Below are 24,227 nucleotides of genomic sequence, written 5' to 3' on the forward strand. Positions count from 1 at the left end.
GCACACGTGCCAAAGGTGGCATGTGAGCTGATTTTTGATGGCACGCCGCAGCGGGCTGAGTGGCTCAGCCCACCTCTGCTCTGGGGTTCTGGCTGCTGCCCCATTGCCAGCCGGGGTCCCAGCCGCCGGCCCCACTCAGTGCCTGCTGCTGGCCTGGGGACCCCCAAGGAACCCCAGGCTGTCAGCGGGCTGAGCAGGCCGGCGGCTGAGACCCCGGCTGAGCCACTCAACCCACTGCCGGCCTGGGGTTCCATTCACTCAGCCGGCAGCGGGCTGAGCGGGGCCAGCGGCTGGGACCCCGACTGGCAAGGGGCCAGCAACCGGAACCCCAGAGCGGCAGCAGGCTGAGTGCTGCCAGCACCCCAGACTGGCCACGGACTGAGCCACTCAGCCCCCCGCTGGCCCTGCTCAGCCCGCCAGCGTCCCGCTCAGCCCGCTGCCGGCTGAGTGAATGGAATCCCAGACTGGCAGTGGGCTGAGCAGGGCCAGTGGCTGGACCCCAGACTGGCAGTGGGCTGAGCGGGGCTGGTGGCTGGAACCCCAGACAAGGATCCCAGGCAAGGATCACACTAAATTGATAAGATCTGCATTTTAATTTTATTTTAAATGAAGCTTCTTAAATATTTTAAAAACCTTATTTACTTTAAATACAATAATGGTTTGTTTATATAATATAGACATAGAGAGAGACCTTCTACAAACATTAAAATGTATTACTGGCATGGGAAACCTTAAATTACAGTGAACTTGGCACACCACTTCTGAAAGGTTGCCGACCCCGGTATAGAGTGACCATATGTTGTACTAAGATTCTCTTGGTTTTTTTTCCAGTGTGTCAGTATAGCTTTTGCCAGCCCAGAGGTTGGGCAGCCAACGTCTTACGTTTTCACATAAATCCTAAGGACGGCCCTGCTTGTAGCTTAATAGAATGAAACTTTTACTTTCAAGAAGATCATGTGATTTCCAGGAAAGGAAGTGCCATATTTGGGCAGGACCAGTAGAAACCGCTTGCATCACCACAGCTATACTAGAAATATGCTCTGGTGAAGTTTCGTGTTGTTGTTTTATCAGTCCACTCTGATTGGCTACAGGCTGTGATCCCAGGGCCACTGTTGCCAATGCGCTGGGCTGACGACACCTTCCAGAAGAGTATAAAAGGGAGACTCCTTGCTGGAAATACTTTGATATTTCAACTATTCACAAAATCCCTGGTAACATCGTCTGGTAACAGCAAAGGTAACAGATCTGTTTTTTATAGGTTCTATTAATGGATCAGAGCTGGGGAGAAGTGGGAGGAGGGAATTGCAAATAAGAGATTTGGCAGCTTCTTGGGAAAAAGCAAGCAGAATTAATCACAATCCCATAAAGCTGCCTTCAGTAGCTTCTTTGGAAACAACAATGCAGTTTTGAATGGGTGCCAGGAGATACAAACGGTTGGATTTCTTGGTAATTGGTGCACTGGGGTGTGAGTGTGTGCGCATTGGGTGTGTGTGTGTGTGTGTGCGCACACTGGGGTATGTGTGTGTGCACGCACTGGGGGGGTGCACTAGGGCAGAGGTTCTCAAACTAGGGGTTGGGACCCCTCTGGGGGTCGTGAGGTTATTACATGGGGGGTCACGAGCTGTCTGCCTCCACCCCAAACCCCGCTTTGCCTCCAGCATTTATAATGGTATTAAATATATTTTAAAGTGTTTTTAATTTATAGGGGGAGGGTGTCACACTCAGAGGCTTGCTATGTGAAAGGGGTCACCGAGAGATTTTATGGCAGTGCTGCAAATTCACTTGCAGGATGGAAGCTAGAGAAATTCCTTTTTTACACTCTGATTCCCAGCTGTGCGTGTACTGTAGCTTTGCAAATCCGTCTTTCTCCTCCTCCTCTCTATTTTCTTGTGGTTTGCCGAGGTGCTCTGAGGCACGTTCGCCTATATCTGCAAAGGCCTTTGAGATCCTCAGATGAAAGGCCTGCAGAAGTGTATCTCAAAACGCTAAATATATTATAACGAGACGAGACTCATACCTCAGCCTGCAGCTGTGGCTTCCCCCTTCCTCCCTCTATGAATGTGAGCATTACTCAGCTGATTTGCACCATGTTTGCAATTCAGAGAAGGGAGCAGGGAAGAAGGAATAATACAGACTTCTTGTGTTTCAGCGCTTATATTTAAATACCTATTATTTCCCGTCTGCTTAATGCCAAACAGCAGGCTAACTTTTACATTGGTTCCTCAGCATTTATAGGTTTCAGAGTAGCAGCCGTGTTAGTCTGTATCCGCAAAAAGAACAGGAGTACTTGTGGCACATTAGAGACTAACAAATTTATTAGAGCATAAGCTTTCGTGGGCTACAGCCCACTTCTTCAGATGCATACCTTGCAAATTTATTAGAGCATAAGCTTTCATGGACTACAGCCCACTTCTTCGGATGTATATGCATCCGAAGAAGTGGGCTGTAGTCCACGAAAGCTTATGCTCTAATAAATTTGTTAGTCTCTAATGTGCCACAAGTACTCCTGTTCTTTCAGCATTTATAGTTGTTTACTTAGCACTTGCAATGCAATTTGCATTTGCAAAAGCACTTTACAATATTATCCCTTATGAATCTCTGCAGCACCCATGTGCAATAGGTTGGGAAGCTAAGGCATAGAAAGATGGGGGCGGGAGAACTAAGGCATATGGAGGTATTGGTGGCTTGCCCACGATCATGCTGCAAATCAGTGGTTGAATCAGGATTAGAATTTAGCATCTCCTGACCCAAATACCTTTGGCTTCATTCTAAACCACCTCAGCTCTCTGTAAGGGGAATTTGATATTGCATGGATGAGACTGCCATGGGATCGGGTTGGCTCAAGAGCCAGACATTAGATGCTCCTGGGATATCTTAGCTATCTTCTCTACTGAAGATGGGTACCAGCTGAGTACCAGCGAGTAAAGGGGGAAGGGGGACTGATCTTGTGTAACATTGGAATACGGTGGAGAGTAAGGTGTTGCATGAATTGCAGGAGATTTTTCTTAAACTCAAGGAGGGCTGGGAGCTCAGCATGTCCCCTTCCCTCCCTTGTGGTTTGTAGCCGGAAGCCAGAGAGGAGCATTATAAGAAACACCCCAGCAAGTCAGGTGAAGTATTGGTTCCTCAGCAGCAGTATTGTTCATTAGACTGTAAGCTCTTCGAGGGAGGGGCTGTGGGACTGCACCTGGGTTGCAGATGCAGTACAAAGAGAAACGGCTCCATCTGCCAGCAAAGCCTGCCAGCTGCATGTGCCCCTCCCTTTCCCTGAGACTGGCGCCTCCTGGGGGTTCCTGCTGGGCAGCGGAGCTCCACACCATCCACACTGCGGTGGCTCGGGGCTCAGTGCCACAAGTCACGTTGCTCGAGTGGTTGTCGGCACACCCCGGAGAGGGCTCCGGTGCTAACACAAGAGTTGATTTGGGGTTACATCATGGTGGCGAATGTGAGTGACGCGCCCTGCTTCTCCCTCCAATTCATACAGGTCCTGCTTGGAGGTTTCCAATTCATCCACAAGAATTCCGTTTGGTAGCAAAGGAGTGAACTCCCCAATCCTTCCTTCCGCAATTAACCTGCCACTGGCTGCGTGATGGCTGCATCCGAGAGCGAGGGGTAAGTGGATTTGGGGGAGCTGGCCGCGGGTGCGGTCAGTGCAGCATGGGCAACGTACACAAGCCAATGGCAGTAGTGCAACTTGCACTGTCTTGCTGTAACCATTGCCAGCAGGCCTGAGAGGACAGCCCCCGGGTAGGTGGATCACACAGCAACAACTTTTTTCCTAATCTCATGCTGGCAGCAAAGGCAGCGATGCCTGGCTAATGTCTGCCAAGGAACCGCTGGAGACTGGCCCTCAGGGCTGTAACAGCCACTGTCATTCATCTAAGCGGCTGTCAACTGTGGCACATGGATGCCTGAGGACTAGTTGCTCTGCTAAAGGGAAGGAGCAGTTTATGGCCTTGTCTCCACTACAAGCATAAATTGATGTTGAGCGTGGCTGTCAGCAACTGGTTACCTCAGCCCGGACTGAGGGCTGCTAAGCCACAAGCATAGGAAATGATAAACCATGTCGAGCCCCATTTCGTCAAACTGTCTGAGTTCATTTGGGTGGAATGGTGCTAATGCCGGTGGGCCAGATCCTCAACTGGTATCAAGCTAGGGTGACCAGATGTCCCGATTTTATAGGGACAGTCCCGATATTTGGGGCTTTTTTTTATATAGGCTCCTATTACCCCCTAACCCAGTCCCAATTTTTCACACTTGCTGCCTGGTCACCCTATATCAAGCCAACGGAGCGATGCTGACCGACAGCAGCTGGTGAGCTGGCGAGGGCTTTCCTGGTCTCTGCTTGCAACTTAACTGTGCTCACAAAGGTTTAAATGTCGCAGTGCATAAGACCAGGCCTAAGAGTCCACAGGATGATAGTGGATGCCAAATTGGACATGAGACTGCCGATGAAAAGTACTGTCATAATTACGGGTTTGCTGAAGTGCACTGGGTGTGAAATATGACCACTTCTTTCTGCTGCAGGAAACAGGAATGGGAACATCTCAGTGAAGTATTTTAAGTTAAGGGGTTCCTACCCTTTCTGTATCATTTGTATTCCCTTAGTGCCCATGGCCCAGAGCCAAAAAAATAGCTAGGCTTCTAACTCTTATTGAAATCAACAGGAGCTAGGTGCCTAACTACCATTGAGGATCTGAGCCTAGAGGGCCCAAGTGAGATGGGAACTCAGTGATGCTAGGTGCTTTACCAGGGCTCACCACACTGGCGCCTCCTGCTGGTCATCTTGGGGATTAGCTCTGCAGGTCAGTACGCCTACTCCCAGTGGTGCCTCACTCAGTGTCCCTTCTGCTCCCGGACTCTCATCACTCCAAGGACCACGGTGTTCTCGTCACAACCCAGCCCTCTGGACGTGTCATGATCTGCGCACCCCCCTTCCAGGGGTGAGTGCTGCAGTCTAACTGTCCCACCACTTCCCCAGTGGGGACTACAGTCAATTGTCCGGCCACTTCCCCATGACCCCAGCACCCTCTTTGCCCTTGCCTCAGGGCTTCAGCCTGCAAATCCCAGCAGCCAGCCAGGAGCTCTTCTCTGGTCCCTGCACTGCTCAGTCCAGGGTGCAGGCTTCCTTCTGCCTGCCAGATACCCAGTCCTCCCTTCTTAAGCTCTAGGAAGTAACTGACCCTCCTCTGCCCTGCGGCTCTTCTTATATGGGCCTGCTGGGCCTTGATTGGCTGTTCCTCACAGCCTCTCTCCTATTGGCTGCTTCCTGAGCAGCCTCTCCTGGGTCCTATTAACTCCTTGCATGCCAGTGTGGGTAGACACCTAATCACAGTGCTGTAGAAACACATCAATTCATAGATTCCAAGACCAGAAGAGAGAACTGTGATCATCTGGTCTGCCCATGTACCACATAACAAAGGCCATGTGACTTCCCCACAATAATTCCTGTTCGAATATGGAAAGATATGGATTCAATAGACCAGTTAGACAAAAAGTGCAGGGAGGGAAATGAACCATCGTCATCCCCATTTTACAGATGGGGAAACTGAGGTCCAGGGAGATCGAGAGATTTGCCCCAAGTCACACAAGGAGTTTGCAACACTGAGGCACCTAATTTTCATATTAATTAGTTATTATTGACTCACAATCCATTTATAGCATTTCTGTGCACGTGTTTCTCCAGAATAACTGCACATAGCTGTCTTGCGTGTGCGTTTTTATCTCTTCTGATAGATGCCTAGCAACTGTTGCTTGTTCGTTTGCGCTCACCAGCAACAGAAACCTGCAGCTGATCAACTCTGTCCTTCCCATGCATTCCCAGGGAGAAGGCAGCATTTCCTTGGGCTGCATTTTCTCCTTCAGCAGCACACCCACTGTTCAGCCTTAGCTGGAACAGCAGAGCTCTTCCCTGGCGGCTCTGGTATTACTCGATTGTTGTTGTTTGCAGGGGTGGATCTTTGATCTGCCATTGACCAATAGGCCTGGCATAACCTCTGTCTCTGTCATTACAGGGGTTCTCAAAAATTACGATTTGCCTTCTGGCTGATTAAGCAGATCAACAGCGAAAACTACGAGGGGCTCCGCTGGGTAGACAGGGACCACACTCAGTTTCGCATCCCCTGGAAACACACTTCCAGGAAGGATATCAACCCTAACGATTACAAGATTTTCAAGGTAGGATCCCAAATGATTCTCTTTTTCCCATCCCCACTAACCCCCATCTCCTGCAGAAGCAAGTCCCAGTCCAGGGTGTAACTTTGGATTTACACCAGGGTAACTAATTAAGAGGAACTAACAAAACGATCAGTGTTGATGCCCTAATGTTGCTCTGTGACATTTGCCTTACAATGGTGTGTCACTGCGTGATGACCTTACATTGTAAGGATGCAGCATTGTCACAGTGTGGCACCAGGCAGTAGTTGGCTAGTGCCCTCTCATTCGATGGAGTATCCATCCACCAGGGTATCAGAGCACAGAAGGGTTCCTTGGCAGAATGCACACCAGGCCTCAGAATAATGACCAGCTTCAATTCCCATGGCTGTGGGAGGATCCCAATGACGCTGGTGGGGTTTGTAACATGTTCCCTTGCAGTACATCATCCGTCACTTGCTAGCCCCATGTGCTGAATATATCCCTAAGTAGGGGGTGGTTCCTGGTAAACAGAAGGCAAAGCTGGAACTCAACCAGTGTGGAAGATTGTTTCTGTCTGTCGTTTCAGTTATTTTCTTTAATAATTACCTCCTGTTTAAGACTGTTTCTATACATCATAATAGGGCTTCTGCCCTATCTGGAATGTCCTGGACTGTCCACATTTTAATGGGATCTTCCCTGCAGACTGCAGCTTACAGGCAATTGAAAGGTTCCCAGATAACATTGTCCTCTCATAATGCTCAGAATTTATGTCGAGATGTGACATGAAATGTCTCAGCTCAAGCTGGTTAGAAATTTTCAGGTGGAACATTTTTCTGTTCCATTGTCAAAATGGAAACATTTTGCTGGAATGTGTCAACTTCAATGAAATTTTGATGGAAACCAGGAAGATTCCTAATCACACCCTGCCTGCCAGGCAGAGTTCCATAGAGCCCCAGCTTCCAGGCTCCCCAACCTGCCTTGCTCCCTGCCTGGTGGGCAGCTGGGATTCTGAGCAGCTCAGGGAGCTGGGGAAAGGTTGCCAAAAGTTGGAATGACGTTTTGGAATGTCACTTTTCTGAAACAAAATTTCAGAATTCTCCTTCCCTGGGAAATTTCAAATTTGCATTTTTTGTTCTGTTTCAGAATAATTTTTCCCCCCTAAAATTTCAGAATTTCCTGCAGAATGGGAATTTCAGTTTCAGCCGGCACTAGGCACAGCTAAGAGTAGGATTACCCTCCAAAAGACTGATCTGGCAATTATCAGGGGGTAGCCGTGTTAGTCTGTATCTACAAAAACAACAAGGAGTCTGGTGGCACCTTAAAGACTAACAGATTTATTTGGGTCATGAGGGGCTTCACTTCGGATGCATAGAGTGAAAGACTTTCACTCTATGCATCCGAAGAAGTGAGGTTTTTACCCACGAAAGCTTATGCCCAAATAAATCTGTTAGTCTTTAAGGTGCCACCAGACTCCTTGTTGTTTTTGATCTGGCAATAGCTCTCAAAAATCCTGAAGCTGGGCTGTCTTACCACACTGAGAATTATAATAGTTGCGGTGTCACGGTTGGTAAAGGCCAAAATAATCTCCCACTTGATTCTGCTTAACTTCTGTTTGTGATCTTTCCCTTGGCAGCCAATTAATGGGCACGTGCCTTGGAAAACAAAAATTGTCATCCAGGAGATAGATCTCGCTTTCAGACTTCAGGCTTATTACAAAGGATTGGACAGAGCTGCATTAACAGATCGTAGGCAATACAGGGCAGGGCCGGTCTATCACTCTATATTTGTATAGTGCATAGCACAATGGGGCCTCAGACACTACCGTTATACAATAAATAATAATATGGACCAGTTGGGCAGTAGCCTATTGTAATGAATGAGCCCAGAACAACAGTCATTGAGGGGGTACCTTATAAGAAAAAGGGAGGGGGGAAATGGGATCCACTGATGATTTTTCCTAGTATTTCTCCTTTCCTTTCCATTTAACTCAATGCTGCATTGTACGATGCATGTCTGTATTTGGACCCAGTGTCCAACATGCTCAGATGCTGTGATGATAGGAGACTGTATATGCACCTAGGCAGAGCACATGTCTGAAATCTTGCCAAAATCAGCACCAGAAACCTCGGCATCCTAGGAGGAGGTTGGGTCAAGTTCTAAACCCTTGGGTGGTGGGGGTTGGGGGTTGTGTTTTAGTCCTGGACCACAGTAACGAAAAGGGAAGGGGTTACTCCACACTGTGGTCTGAGTGGAGGTTGGGGAGGGAAAGGAGGTTTACGCTTACGGCAAAGCGCTTGATGGGCTCCTTTAAAAAACCGACGGTGCTAACAGAGAGCTTGGAAGGAATTGTACAGAGATCTTCATGCCTTGCTGCCCGTGGGGCTAAGATCAAAATGGCTTTCTGCTTGACTGCACTGACAGACTGCTCCTTCTCTAATGCCTTCCGACCTGTCTTCTCTCCCTCACTCCCTCTCTTTATGGAAAGGCCTGGGCCATAACCAGCGGAAAGTACAACGAAAAGCTGAAAGATCTAGCCAAGTGGAAAACCAACTTCCGCTGTGCCATGAGAAGCACAAACATGTTCCTGATGGTGCAGGATAACTCAAAGACCTCTGAGGACCCTCACAAAGTGTATCAATACATCAGCCCAAGCCCCGATGCTGTGGCAGCTGCTAATGCCCCGACTACTAAAAGTAAGGATGCTGGCAATACAGGTGCAGACAGACATGGTTCTGATTTGTGCATTGAGCTCTATTCTTTTACTCTCTGCCTGGCACTAGTCCAGCTCCAGTCTGAATAGAATCATAGAATATCAGGGTTGGAAGGACCTCAGGAGGTCATCTAGTCCAACCCCCCCCTGTTCAAAGCAGGACCAATCCCCAGACAGATTTTTACCACAGTTCCCTAAATGGCCCCCTCAAGGAGTGAACTCACAACTCTGGGTTTAGCAGGCCAGTGTGCAAACCACTGAGCTATCCCTCCCCCTGCCCCCAGTGTCATGTACGAAAAGATAGGATTTTAGGCAACTGCCTTTAAAAAAAGACCATGGGGGGCAATATTTCAAAAATATTCATCCCCCAGCAGCTCCTAGTGTTCTCAGTCAATGGGAGCTGCTGAATACTCTTGAAAATCAGGGCTTGTGGCCTGAACTATGGGTGACATGGTTGGAGTGAGATCATGGTGTTAGTGCTGCTCCCTGCTGGTAGGGCAGAAGTGCTAACAGTACCGGATGTTTTCCAAGGGAAATCTCACTACCCTGCTCCTGCAGATTTCTGCTTTGAGCAAACTCTGACCTAGTTAGAGCTACCCTGTAAAGTCAATGGGGCTGTGAAGGCTATGGTGACACAGGTATAACTGAGGGCAGCTTTCAAGGCTTCCAAACAAAGTGTCCAAAAGATCACAAAGGACCAGATAAACTGGTGGCATTAAGGGCAACATTTTCAGGAGTGCCCACTAATTTTTTGGGTGCACAACTTGAGACGCTGCAAAAGGACCTGACGTTAAGAAAGGGGTCTGCATCTGCCCTCCGAAAACTAGACCTCTTCAAAGTGTCTCAAGTTGGGCACCCAAATTCACCAGTCCCTTTTGAGAAGTTAGGCCCTTGGTGTCTCCAGTTGGGCTCCTAAAACTTGAGGGAACCCCAAATTAGTGAAGAGCTTTCAAAATATGGGCCTTAAGCCCTGAGCAAATCCCACTTCTTGGAACTATGGATCGTGTTTAACTTCCCATGTCAGAAATTCCATTTGCTAAACCACTGCTTTTTTCCTCCCCATCCCTATGTAATTTGCTGTTGTCTTTTAGACAATAACCTGCGTGCCAGTAAAGAAGACATCAGCCCCCATTCTGAAGAAGCCCCTCATCTGCACCACCATATGCCACAGCAACTGCAGGTACCAGAACTGCGGATGGGAGAAGCGGGGGGAGTGCTAAGCTTGAAGGCGCCCTGGAATCATCAGAACCTGATAACATTTCACTAAACTTAGGTGGCTCATGGGAAATTAACATGGATAAACTCCCCACCACCACCACCCCCAATGCTGTAGAGTTCTGACTCAATCAGCGTCACTACTAGAGCCCTCCATGTGACTGTCTCTCTAGACCAGGGGTCGGCAACCTACGGCACGCGTGCCAAAGGTGGCACACGAGCTGATTTTCAGTGGTACTCACACTACGCGGGTCCTGGCCACCAGTCCGGGGGGGCTCTGCATTTTAATTTAATTTTCAATGAAGCTTCTTAAACATTTTAAAAACTTTATTTACTTTACATACAACAATAGTTTAGTTATATATTATAGACTTATAGAAAGAGACCTTCTAAAAACGTTAAAATGTATTACTGGCACGCGAAACCTTAAATTAGAGTGAATAAATGAAGACTCGGCACCGCACTTCTGAAAGGTTGCCGACCCCTGCTCTAGACAGTGTCCCTGGGAGTTGCTTGTACGCTGAAGGGACAGAATCTGGCCCCAGGAAAACAGCTGGGCAAATGATCATGCATCTCTTTTTGCAAGAGGTCATATTTGCAACACCAAATCGAAATACACAGAAGATGATCCAGCTCAGTCTTCTCACTGTGTGAAAAAAGTTTTCCCACGATGGAATGAAAGTTTTTGGCTGGGGGAAAACGGCTTTCGTCTGCTACTAATGTAACCTTTTCATGCACACAGTGGATTGAGGTGAGGAGGGAACAAAGTTTACCTGTTCTGATTTTGGCATGAACATGTCCAAACATTCAGGACACCCTTTCTCCCCTCCAGCTCTTCCAGGAACCTTCTGTCTCTCAGAGGCCTTGTCTACAGGAAAAGTCTAAAATTTAACTAAGGGTGTGATTCAAAATCAGTTAAGCTAAACCAGAGCAAATCCTTGTGCGGACACTTCTGGTTTGGTTTAACCCAGTCTTGGTTTGGTTTAGCTTACGTCCGTTGGGAATCAGTTTAAAGCTACACTAGAATAAGCTACTCTTAAACTGCAATAAGTTCCACCCAGTTGTTTGTAGCAGTTTAGCTGAAATCAGTTTTAAGTTAACCTGGTGCGGCTTTCTCATGTAGGCCTATGACCTTGGGAAGATTCTATTGGCTGCTGTGGAACTACTCTAATTCACACCAGCTGAGAATCTGGCCCCTGGGTCACACTGGGAGAATTGTCTCCATTCCAGCCACCAGTGGCCATATACCAGCATAGCTGCAAACCTTCATGTCCATAACGAAAGCCACCATTTGCATCAGGGGTGTTTATCCCTGTGTCAAGCAGGCTCCCAGTTTCTCAGCCCCTCCCTCTCGGATGCCTCTTCAAGTCAAGAATGCAAAGCATATTTGGCTTGCATGCATCAGAATAGCCATTCTCTTTGGCTCAGACTGGTCTTAGCTGGGACTCACATGTTTCTGCTGGGCCACTGGGAAGCAGCAAGTCTAGCAATAGAGTGAGGCCATGCCTGAATCCACTTTACTAGTCAAAGTCTCTCTGTGAATGGGTGCCTAGAAATGCCCAGCTAATTGTAGGGACGTTGCTTCACTGATGCACTTTGTCTCTCACATATCTCTGTGATGAATCCAATAAAACAAAAGGAAAATGGCCTCGTGTGCTTTGTTTTGCAGCCGCAGATAGAATTAGATTTGGAGATGTTGTCGCTGGAAAACCCTCCCCAAGGTAAGTTACTTGCTGATTTCTTTTTAAATGTAAATGATTGAATTCCAGAAGATAAAACCCAGAATAGAAACCGTGGTGCTGCATATGGCCCTGTGCTCCTCCATTATTTGTTCATGGATTTGGATCTCTTAACTGGCTTGGGCACTGGACTGAAAGTTGGGAGCCCGGGGGACTCTTCCCTGCTCTGCCACTGACTCATTCAGCACTTTGGTTGAGTCTATCAGCATTTCCCCATGACCTGGGGTAGGAAGCAGGATGAACTAACCAGAAATTATCCTGCGGCATACAGACTTTGATTCAAAGCCCTTGCCTCCTAGTGCAATAGCCCTGAGGCTTTTCCAGCTTGACTGGAATTCTGGTGGAAGGTCTGTGTTGCATTTAATTCTAAACAAATAGAACAGGAGTGAGTAAATGTAATACATGCTTGGGAACCCTAGAGGGAGCTTAGGGAAGGAGTCAGGAGAGAATAACAATATGGTGGCGCTGATAAACCTTCGCTCGAATAAGCAGTCAAGTTTAATCCTTGTTCACTTCAATTCAGATTCAGTGCCCTGCAGTTGGACTGTGGTCTGATTGCCTTTAAAATCAGCCTATTCAAGATCAATTTCCAACCCAGCAATCAATCAGAGACACTACCCCATAGTCGGTGGGTCAGTGGCAACAAGTCTACCAAAGAACCCCTGCGTGATGCCATCAGGGGCAACAACCCCGGGCAGGTTCAACCATGGTGCTAAGGTCAGGAGGGAGACAGACTTGGCCAACAGTGTCACACCCCCAACAGCTCCCTTTGGCCATGAATGGTGAGGTCCTAGCCAAACCCCATGGGTAGGAGCAGGGCTATTGCAGGCTTCCACCATGCAAAGTGAACTGCTAAGGAAAACCAGTTTCTAATGGGGCAGGTGGAGAGGTGCGTGGGGAAAAACTTGTGACACGCATAGAGAAGTGCGTATGATTGAGACCATCCTCTGCTTTTGTTGCTCCACAGAGATGGATAGCGTGCAGAACGAAAGGCCAGTCTATGACCCTGGCAGGAATCCTCCCCAGGACTACACCACCAATAATTCGGCCCCAAATGGCTACCAGTACAGCCCCAACACACTCCACTGGATTCTGCAGCAGTGCAACTTAACCCAGAATGACTGCAGCCCACAGCAGCTGCCGTGGGCTCTGGATGGAGGTTTAGATCACGGTTCAGGTAGGCTGAGGCCCCAAAGAGTAGAGCTGTACCCAGAGGCGCCTACGTTTCATAATATAGCTGGCTCTCGCTGGACTTCCCATACTGCGCCTGTCTTAGAAGCGTTGGGTGGGGAGTGTCGGGACAGTCCCGTTGTATTCCAGGGATGAGGAAATCCTGCCCTTCCTTCTGATGTTCTGGTCGAGAGCTGTGGTTCTTCACAGTCCCATGCCAGCAGAGCCTCCTCCCACAGTGCGGACAGTCCCAGACAGGAAGCCGATGGGCTGCAGGGAAGTGGTCTGGGAGGTATCCCTCTAAACAGCTGCTCCACCCCATGTACTTGGCTCAGAAACTAAGTGGCAGGTTATTGTACGGCATCCAAGCAACAGCAATGGAGAGGACCTAAAGCAGGGGTGCCCACCCCGTGGCCCTCGAGGCTCTTAATTGTGCCCCCTCCCCAGGGGCAACTGTGTAGAAGTAAATTCATACTTGGTCCTCGCTGAACGCGTGTCCCTGAGCGGCACCGTGTGACTTTGCAATGCGGTGTTTGTATCAGCCCGGTTGCTGCAGCAAGGTGCGGGGAGTGCCGCTGCCCAGCCAACGCCCACGGTATCTCCCTCAGCAGCTTTGGTGTGAGCCAGAAGCACAGGGAGCGGCTACTCTCCCTTTCCCCTTGCAGCTGCTCAGCAGCACCCCTGCTGGCTGCCTGCTGCATTACAGGCAAGAGAGGTTGCTCTCTTCCCCGTGGGCTATGGGAGCTGTAGGGAAAGCAGGACAAGAGTTTGACTAGCACGGTGTGGGTCCTGGGGGAGAGCCTGGCAAAGGACTTACTCCCCTTCCCCATACAGTCATCCAGGGCAGCCCAGGAGAAAGGAAAGACAAGAGTCATTCTGATTCTCTGCCCCATAGGCTAGAGCTCCATCTGTGACCCCCTCCTCCTGCATGCCCACTGCTAGGAGGACATCTAGGAGCCAGCTGTGCTGACTCTGGCTCCTGCTGGGGACTCCCCCACATAAGGGAACAGTGTTGTCCATTCTCAGGATTTTAAGCATTGAGTCCTGGGCGATTTGATATCTTGTTGTAAAGCCCCAGCTCCTGGAGTCATGGGATGACACAAAATTCCCATCTTTCATTTAAAAAATGAGAAATAAGTTTCTAGCCCTCATGGTTGCAGAGAACAGCTTGAAATCGTGAACTTCAGAGGTAAATAAAAAGAGCCCCAAATTGGGGGCTGGGGGATGGTTATTTTCGGGGACTTGCGTGATGATTTGAGAGCAAGCTGGGTTACTGACACCATGGGAGTCCTGCAGGGTAAGTTCCATGCCTGCCTCAGCAGTGGAAAGCGAGCCAACTTTTTGATTGGGACCCTCCCACCCTGCCCTTTCTGAGATGTCTGACCTTCAGGCTCGGAAGCTCTGGCACCACATCTCAAACAAACGGCAAGAGTCATTCACCCTGCCCACCCCAAGACCAGACCTGTGCTAGCGATGGGCAGCAAGGGCCCTGCACTGAGCCACTCACCCACATCGGGTGTGTTACGGCTGGGTGGATCAACCTCCGAGGTCAGGGTCAGTCAACAGCACTGAAATCTATCTCCTCTCCCTGTTTGGATTCCCAAAAGTGAGGTTCCGGGTAGGGTTGGGAAGCATGGGGAGAGCATTGTGATGGCAAAGCTTTATTCAATAGGAAGATCTTGCAGCATTTCCAAAAAGTGACAGAGCACGCTCAGCAGCTACTGAATTGTCTAATGCAATTGCTAGCATGCTGCAGTGCCTTACCCAACTCTGGTAATTAACACTGCGCTTCTTTCCCCCAGGCTATCCAAACCAACATATTGGCCAAAATAGCTACCCACAGCAGGGGAGCGGGGTGGCAAATGGACCAGTGGAGGACTATCACCAATCAATTGGCCAGTGGGTGACCCAAACCATGGCAGAGACCCAAACCATGCAAAATGCTTATGGCCCTTCTGCTGCCTCACTTCTCCAGCAGCCCCTCCCATCCAGCACAGTTCCTGGCACGAGTCAGCTTCTTAATAACACAGGTCAGTATATCCCCATTATCTGAGAGCTGGCTGGTTTAAGCAGGCACTGGTCGGGTCATTGAGCCCCACAATGGAAGGATATGCTCCCCCAAGAGCAAATGAATCAGATACATAACTAGGCTCGGGAGGGTTAGATTTTTATCCGTAAATGTCGGTAGACGTCGATTTCACTCTACACACACAAACCAAGGAATAAATATTCCATCAATAAAAACTGAAATATGCAGATAAGCAGCATTTTTCCTACTCTGGCTAACAGTTTACTAGCGTTTGGTTTAAGGCTATGGGCTGTGTACATTTTGACCGGTGATGTCGACGATTTATGTTCTAACAGTTAGAAAGCTTTAGCTTTTTTGAAATCAAAGTCGGTCATTAAAGAATTAGTGCCTGGCCTGCCCTGCTGTCTGACCCCCTCCCTTCATTTCCCACAACTGTGAACATTTAAATTGAAAAAAATGCTTAAAAATAAACCATCGCCATTATCCATCAGTTATCAGAAATAAACATCGAGCTCTGCCAAGCCTACTTAGAGCCGATACCGCACGTGAAGCCAGTTTGCCAGAAAAGCCCTGCTCCAGTTCAGCACCTAAATGAAGCTCTTTGCTAGATGTAAAACTTCCCCCATTCCCTTGTAATTATTCATACTGCACCAGCAGGCCGTGAGGTGCTTTAGGGAGATAAAGTCTCTGTTCCAAAGAGCTTCCAGTCTACGGAATGTGGAGGATGGAAGGCAGCAAAAGCAAAACAGCCGAGCAGTGACGCAGTGCACGTGTCTGGGCAGTGCTGCCGTTTGTGCAGAATTATGATTTTGTTTCCTTCTCTTTAAAAATCTTTTTTTCTTTTTTTTTGGACAGACAGTTTAGGGCTCAAAGCAGGGGGTTTCCAGGAGGGACTTTAGAAGAGAATGGAAAATGATTGACTTGAGGACTGATCCAACACCCACTAAAGTCAGTGGAAGGACTCCTAGGCCTACTGGAAGACTCTCGTTGGTATCAGTGGGCATTGGATCAGGTCTGTCGACAATGGCGGGTTCCAGGCATGGGGCACAGCACAGTTGCGTGGGATGAATACAAGGACCAGTTAGTCACACAGAGCAGAGTGGGTGAGAAGAGCAGAGCTAAGCAGAAACTAACGTGTTCATTACTGCCTAGCAGTCTCACAAGCCTGTTGTTCCCCATCCTAGCGGAAGTCCTGTTTGAGGGGAGACCTCACCTCAATAACCAAAGCACTTTCCTGAGTGAAGCACCTGCAGGAAACGCACTGATCTATCCAACACTGAATGGCCCGGAAGAGAACAGTTATCACCAGCTGGCAAATCAGTGGGCAGCCCCAGCAGTGGTGGAGCAGAACGGGTTCACCCAGCCTGCTGCCCCTCTCCCAGAGCAGCATCCTCCTCCCCACACAGCGCCATCGCGGAACAATACAGGTCAGTGACGCCACCCCAGCTGCCTGCTCCAGGGAAGGAGACCTGCCCCAAGCACAGAGTCCATCAGTCACCCACCCCTGCCTCTTACCTCTGAAGGTGAACGGGAACTGGGCCAGACTAGTCAACTCTTTAGGAAAACGCAGCTATTGGAACCAAATGGCACCGGCCTTTCCCACCCCACCCCTAGATTAGAGGGCCCTCTTCACTTCTCTTGTAGGTTTAGACATCTCGGCTTCAGGTTTGAAATAGACACCCCGCCCCACCCCCATCTACATCTCAGCGGCCTCGTCTCCCCTTGCGGAGGCGGATCCAGGAAAATCCATGGGGTTCACAGACATGGCACTCACATGTAAAGCGGGGACCAACTGCAGGGATGAACAGGTACCTTAACACTCAGGCAATGCTCTGCTGAGACTCCCAACAAGGGTGCCAGTGGAGACCAGGCGTGGGGACGATGGGCTCAGCATGTCAGGGGCTAATCCAGCACCCACTGAGGTCAGTGAAAGTGTCTTCACTGACTTCAGTGAGCATTACATTGGGCCCTTGGCAAGCAGCCTGTTAGGAACCAGAGAGCACCTGTTCCTGGCAGGCCCTCCTATATACTCCAAGCATTCCCTCATCTCTTGCAGAAACCATTCCTCCCAATATGGACGTCACCATCTATTACCGAGGGAAGCCACTCCACGAGGTGCAGGTGGCCACCAGCAGCTTCCTGTTCACGTACAATAATGAAGACACCACCGTTGTCCCGGGCTGCGCGCAGGTGGTCCAATTCCCAAGCCCAGATGAGCTGCCTGACCAGAAACAGGTTCAGTTCACCAGGCAGCTGCTCCTGAACACAGGGCTGCTGCTGGAGCAGAAGCACAAGAAGATCTATGCCAAGCGCCTGAATAAATGCAAGGTCTTCTGGGCCCTCTCCAGGCAACTGGCGAACATGGCTCAGAACCCTGAGCCCAAGCTGCTGCCACGTGGCACAGAGACGGAGATCTTCGACTATGAGGTGTTCTCAAAGGGTGAGTCTGCAGCCGGGTAGTTCTTACTCTATGGGGCCAGATTTATGGGTAGTAGTTCGATTAGCCGAGATAAACTCCAAGGGACTTTATTTACCATATGTTTGCACCATGGGGCTCCAATATGGTTGAGGCGCATAGGCTGATCATGGCCTGGAGCCCAACCTGCATAAGCACTGGACTCCAGGTTTTGCCTGGGCACTTCGGAGAGCAGAGAGAATGGCCAGGAGTAAGGATGAGGAAACCCCAGAATCTCCTAATCAGAAAGCTCCTCTCATGGCCATGATCTCCTGACCATCCCAGGGCAGTTTATTTAATCCAGCCAACCGAATGCCTTCCTTGTCCTAGCACTACTAAAACCATCCTGGTTCTTCTTGCAGAGCTGAAGGATTTTAAGGAACATCAAAGGGCTGCATCTCCCGACTTCACCATCTACCTTTGCTTTGGGCAGTGCTTCTCCAAATCCAAGCCCAAGGAGACCATGTTAATCCTGGTGAAGGTGAGCCACGAAGCATCGTTCTCCCTTAGCTATGGAGGGAAGCGCTGGCTAAATGCCAAGCATCATTAGTCTCTGGCGGGATGGTTCAGTGGTTAGTGTTCATTCACTGACGGCCAGCTCCATTGACTTCAGGCTGCGCCCCTCTTCTGCATGGAAAGGTCCGTGTAGCTGGTGAATAGCTAGTGCTTGAGTGGAGATCCCTGGATAACCAGCTGGGGGAGATTTACCCCCACCCACTTAACTTCATAGCCACACCGCAAGACGTGGGGAATCCTCCTCTGCCTCTAAAGCTTTACAGTCCTGGGAGGGTAACGAAGCATCCCTTTCTAGCTTAATGATTAGTCCTCTTTGACTACCCAAATTCCCCTCCCATGAGCCCTGCCAATGCACGCACCAGTCCTGGCTCAACGCTGTTCGAGAGGCGTGGGAACGCCTACCGTTCAGCACTCTGACACCACCACGGTGGGTACCAAGATAAGAACCTAGACTGATCCGATGGGGCTGCAGCATAGGCATAAGGGCCTTCTAGGGAAGAGCCCCAGTGCAGGAAACCCCTTCAATCCAGGCACAGAGCCAGCCTGATGCTGCTTTCACAGCAGCCCCCAATGCAGAGCATAAGCAAAAGGAAGGAAGAGGTGGATCAGGCACGGAAAGGCTGTGGCGAAGGCCGACCTGCACCCTGGCTAGTCTGCATGCTTGCAAAGCCCACAGCAGACTGTTGCAGCCAGCACAGGGCTGCATCTGGGGTTGCCAGACATAGGTGAGAGATGCACTTGCCCCACTCTTGCACCCCAAGCCCTCACTTCCTTGTCTCTGGGCATTGCTGACAGAGCACGTCTCCCCCAGCAGTCACCCCCGGGGGCAGGGGACCAGATGGAGGCTCTGACGGGCCCATTCACGTGACTCCTTCACAAGAGGCAAAGCGTAGCAATGTGGCAGCGCAGGTGAACGCCTCCTGAGGGGTGTTTGTTTCTCTCTTGCAGCTGGTGCCTAAGTTCTGTGAGTATTTCCACGACATGGTGCTGCGGGAGGGAGCCTCGTCCCTGAACAGCGGGAACGTGAGCCTCCAGCTGTCCAGCTGCTTCAACAGCTTGTATGACCTCATTGAGCAGTTCAACATGCAGATTGACTGAACCTTCTCCCCTCCCTAGGACCCGATCTGCATGTGCATTGGCCAGTCCTTGCCTAGGTCTCTGCCTGACTGGCCTGCCTTTGAAAACACTTCTGCCTTTCCCTCACCCACTTGCATCAGTTTGCTCCCATCAGAAAACATGCGGGTGAGATGATGGGTGGCCTTGTGGCTTAGCCACATCACTGGGACTCAGTAAAGCTGGGTTCAATCTCTGCTGTGCCACTAGCCTTCTTAGTGACCTTGGGCAAGTCACTGCATCTGGGCCTCACTTTCCCCATCTGTAAAATGGGAATAATTCCTTACCTCACAGGGTTGTTGTGAGGAGAAATGCATGTGAAGTGCTCAGATATTATGGCAATAGACAGCTCAGCCTTCCCCACTCTGGGCCACCAATTGAAAATAGAGATTTTTTTTCCCCCAGCTGAAACAAACAGACTACCAGACACTGTGCTCTGAAGGTAGAAGCAAGAGAATCTTCCTCTGTTTCAGGATGTCAGCAAGAAAGTCAGGGCGTGGGGGCGGGGGGGGAAGAGGAGGCAGGGAGGGGAATACTCTTCTACAGCACTGCCATGTAATGATCTTGTGGAGCTGGCTGGATTTTAAGCTGGGTGAGGTGTTTTTTTTTTTTTTTTTTAAGAAATGGGGATGTTGACGCGGGGGGAGGGGAGGAATCCTTACCACCTGTTGCTGAAGTGAGCGAAGCAGGAACCCCTGGGGTGGATTGTACAATAGCCCTGGCCAGCTCTCCTGGGATCACAGGGTTAGTACAAGGTGAGCTAATCCGTCGGACAGAGGCTAAGGCCCAGCTCCTAACGTCCACTGATTTGAATGGAAGTTCAGAGCCTAAATACTTGGGGAGCTGGGCTTTAATCAGTTGATCAACCATTATGGAAAAATCTCCACCCAGGGCTAGGAACAGGGGAGGGGCCCCTATAGAAGAGACAGACTCCACGTTCTCCCCAGGCTCTGTCCCTTTCAAGCGCTCGCCTGTCAGAGGTCTGTGAAATGGAAGCACCCATGGTCACGTCGATCTGCGAGTGACTGCAGCTGTGTGCAAGGAGTGTACAGAAGGCTGAAGTAAGCAAGCTCTAGGAGGGCTGCTTTAAACAGCTGGCCCATGCCTCAAGCCCTCCCCTTACCACAATGCGAGGAGAGGGGAAAGAAGGAGAATGAGTAACACCCTGAACAGTGTAGCAGAGGGGAGGCCCGGAAGCCACCACAGAGGCTGGTCCTGCTCCCAATGGAATTTTGCCATTGACTTTCCTGGGAGCAGGATCAGTCCTATGCCAAAGTAGCTTGCGCCCCCAAATGTGGCTGGCTAATAAATTAAAGTTTATAGCTCAACCCTGTATTTTAACCTCTCCACACTCTGCCTGAGGTCAGTCTGCAGGCCCAGCTGCGCTCAGGCCTTGTGCATGTTGTATGAGCCCATGCGCCCTACAACTCCTTGTCATCCTTGAGCACGGAGCTGCATCTGCCCGAACCAAGTCACACCGACAACACCCCACATCATTCTTTGCCAGCTTCTTGCCCCATAAAGCACATTCACACAAGAGAAATGCACTCCATGTTGATGTAGGATAATCCACCATACCGCCTCCCTATCCCTTTTTCTGTCCCGCCTCCCTCGGACACCACAGCACGCACGTGCTGGCTTGCAGTCATCTGATGAGCACACAGCATATATAGGCACAGATCCATAAAGCTGGCACTTTCCTAACCATACATGCTCAGGGTAACCAGTTGTTTTAATGGGCATAGGCCAGCAATTCTTAAACTATGGTTCACGCTTTATTTTTTTAACTGCAGCGTAGCCAAAATCTCAATTCATTAATTGCCTTTCAAACAGCTGCACAGGCACTAAGTACCGCCGGTGCTTTCCCCACGTTAACAATTGCGCTAGTTGCCACCATGATGTTGTGCAATCAGAGCAACGAAGCTTGTGCAGCGGGATGGGTCATAAGACATTAGGTCATGACCAACACTGGATCAGTATGGGAAGGCCTACTGCTGTAGGCTACTGTTACGCAAGCAGTTTGGACTCTGACAGGAGACCTGTATGAAACTGACATCACACACTGGGCATTATTTTTTCCTCCAAAAGCAACTACAGATGTTAGCTTTAGGACCCTTCCATGTCCTAGCTTAGCTGTGCTATTGCTAAGACACCTGAGTATCACCATGGTATCTGAGCACTGAGCATCTGTGGAAAGCAGCAAGAGGGAGATGACGAGTGTATCTTCCTCTTTTTGCCTCCCCACAATTCTGAGCTGTCTATATTTATTGTGTTAACGCGGTTCTGGGTAGTTTCAATTATGTTAATTTTAAATTTCTTGCATTCCATGAGCTTAGTAACTGAGGCAGTAAATGAGTGCCAATTCGCTTAGTCATTGCAATGTGTGCGTGTATTACACACACACACGAAGGTTGGCATCCACACCAGCAGCTCTGATTGCTTCCTCCTTGTCCTTTAAAGGCTGCTTAGATCTTTATACGTGTCATCCTGACTGAGCTGTGAGGAACAAAAATGCAAGTGTCTCAAGGTCTGATGGCTAAAAGTTTGATTTAAATAGAAAAATGAATAGATTCCAAGAAGTCTCATCCTCTGCCCTTCCTTTGACCAGCCAAGGGCATTTTAAGAAAAAGGGGTGGGGGGTAGAAATCAGGGAAGCAGGTCTTCCCAAACCTATGCACTGATGGAGCCCAACATGCCTTACAAAGGGTGAATGAAATCCTGGCCCTGCTGAATCAATGGGCGTCCTGCCATTGACATCAGAGGGGCCTGGATTTCACCTGGTGTGTCTGGCAGAATGTTAAGCACTAATATTAAAGTATAATTTATAGAACACATGCCCCGCTGTGGTACTTTCCCTAGGTTTTCTTTATTGCTTAGGTTGCATAAGTAAGTTGTGCATGTTTGGTTTTTAGCTTCCTTTTATTAGCACGGGGGCTCTGGGTTTCATCCAAATGGATTTTGACTTAAATTTTCAAAAGTGATTTTGGGGGACATTTTTTAAAAGGGCCTGATTGTCAGAACATGCAGAGCACCTGCCCTCTCAAAGGCTGTCAAGCCAGCACCCACAAACTGAGCCCACCCCACCCACCCACAAATCACTAGTAAATGGGTATGTGCACAACTGCCTGCTCCTAGGTGGAATGTCACCTGTTTGACAGGTTCCCATCAGGGGTTAACCTAGATGACCAGCACCTGAGCAGCTGGAGAGGCCTTTGGCTTTGCAGCTGTACTGCAACTTCCAAATAGAAGCAAATCCCTTTACATGGGCTAGGGTTTAATTCAGTTGGTGTCAGTCCAGCCCTCTCCCGGCCAGCCTGAGGCTGGAGAAGGGCTCTCCTCCTGACATCTTGTACTGGAGTTCATGTTTACACAAGGGGGTTGGTCTTTGCTGCTGCTGGCCTCACAGAAGTAGTTCCAGCACTAGCAGAAAAGCTTTAGGGGTCTGATCTGGCTCCAGTTGAATTCAGTGGCCAAAGTGTGTGTTTTCAGGGGGAGGTGAATTAGCCTCAAGAGGCTGCTTGCCTATAGCATGAGGAGGAGATGGACAAGGGCAAGAGAAGGGATTGGGGGGCAGGGGGAAGACATGAAAGCAGCAGGTCAAGGCGAGCAGGGGTGAAAAGAGCCCCACACACAACTGTCCCCAAGCCCCTTTTCCCTCTTCTCTATAGAGCAGCAGCAGGTCTGGTGCCTCCCAGAGCTGTCTTCTAGCTCAGGTGTTGAAGACTTTAAGTAACATTTGACTTTATTAATATGCCTTTTTCTAATGTCATGTCTCATGCAGCCCCAGGGTGTTTGCACTCTCTGTAGAGCAGGCATTGCATTATCTGGGAGAAGATTGCACAGCCTGAGAACGCTCCCTGGTTAAGGAGATGGTAGCCTGACACGGCGTAACTTGTGTAGCAATGTTGGTGCAGTGTGGGTGGGATGGATGAGTCACAAGCAGGGTCGTGGATTTTATGGAGCGTGTCTAGACATTGCAAAGGAGTCAGAGTCTCGCTCATGTGAGCATGTGTAGCTCCAGCCAAGTCAATGCAGCTCCAGAGCCGGCCCACTGAATTTAATTTAGGCAGAGAGTGAAACATCTGGAGCGCACGGGTTCTCAAACTGGGTGTTGTGACCCCTCCGGGGGGGTCACAAGATTATTTCGGGGGGCCATTGCGAGCTGTCAGCCTCACACATGTCGGGGCTCCAACTATCAACCCCCAGGTGTGCTAGGGCTCCGGCTGTCAGCCCAAGCCCTTTACAGCTGGGTGGCTGGAGAGCAGGGGCTGCTGGCCAGGCTCACAGCATTGAAGGCAGCAGCTGCGCAGAAGTAAGGGTGGCATAGTATGGTAAGGGGGGGGGTCGTCACTTTTTTGGGGAGGGGGGGTCATCACAGTCTGAAATATTTTCAAAGAGGGTCCCAGCAAAAAAAAGTTTGAGAATCCCTGAGCTTGAGAATGTGCTGGCAGGGAACTGAGCAAGAGACCCCCCACACACACACCCCATCTACAGTGCAGCTCCTATCCAAGCACAACTGTATGTCGGTGTTGGTCTGACTGCACATGCCATGCTGCACAGTCATGTTTGTAGCCGTACGTTATGGACAGCTATCCCACTCTGACTCAGCTGCTGGGGGAGAGGGGCAGAAGATTGTGGGTGTTTAATAAGGCCCAATGAGCTTTAGGGCAGGCTGACCTCCCACTCACACAGCGAGGAGGCAGGAGAACTGGCTGGCATTGCACACACGGTTAGGTGGTTATCTGCTGTAATGAGGAAGGACCATTTAGAACCTAGTTACAGCCTAATAATGATGTTCATGAGAAAAATCAAAGCATGGTGTATCCAACATGATTACGTTGCCAACAGCGTGTGTGGACATGAACTGGGTAGGGAGGCAGCCGCAGTACAAGCTGTACGGTAGAAGGGCCTCTCGCTATTGCCATGAAATGCCAAGATGATCCGAGTTGGGTGCTACAGATTATTCTGCCTTTTTAGTAACATGACCCTTGTGATTTGATTTTAAAATGCTTAACTCCCATCAATCACAGATTCAGGGGGGATTTATTGTGTTCTCTCACACCCCAGTTGTGATCATGGGAGTTCCACACAAAGCAACACGTTAAAGCCTTTCATTTTCCTTCTCTCCAAAACTTGGGCAGCAGA

The 24,227-nt window shown here is 49.6% G+C and overlaps 1 protein-coding gene across 1 annotated transcript; it reads left to right on the plus strand.

Moving 5' to 3' along the window:
* The first annotated feature begins 1,156 nt into the window (after positions 1-1,156).
* Positions 1,157-19,582, plus strand: IRF7 (interferon regulatory factor 7). The gene is made up of 12 exons (XM_054027917.1): positions 1,157-1,236; positions 3,485-3,612; positions 6,015-6,177; positions 8,621-8,828; positions 9,937-10,025; positions 11,730-11,781; positions 12,767-12,976; positions 14,772-14,999; positions 16,183-16,425; positions 17,055-17,438; positions 17,816-17,934; positions 18,918-19,582. The coding sequence occupies exons 2-12, from the start codon at positions 3,590-3,592 to the stop codon at positions 19,065-19,067; spliced, it is 1,869 nt and encodes a 622-aa protein (XP_053883892.1). The 5' UTR covers positions 1,157-1,236; positions 3,485-3,589; the 3' UTR covers positions 19,068-19,582.
* The last annotated feature ends 4,645 nt before the right edge of the window (positions 19,583-24,227 follow it).

The sequence above is a fragment of the Malaclemys terrapin genome, chromosome 4 (assembly GCF_027887155.1).
Source record: "Malaclemys terrapin pileata isolate rMalTer1 chromosome 4, rMalTer1.hap1, whole genome shotgun sequence".
Taxonomy (NCBI): Eukaryota; Metazoa; Chordata; order Testudines; family Emydidae; genus Malaclemys; species Malaclemys terrapin.

Excerpts from the sequence above, each read along its gene's own strand:
- IRF7 (XM_054027917.1), top strand. The coding sequence starts at position 3,590 with ATGGCTGCATCCGAGAGCGAGGG. Across the intron at positions 8,829-9,936 it reads TAATGCCCCGACTACTAAAA|ACAATAACCTGCGTGCCAGT; the intron begins GTAAGGATGCTG and ends GTTGTCTTTTAG. Across the intron at positions 10,026-11,729 it reads ATATGCCACAGCAACTGCAG|CCGCAGATAGAATTAGATTT; the intron begins GTACCAGAACTG and ends TTTGTTTTGCAG.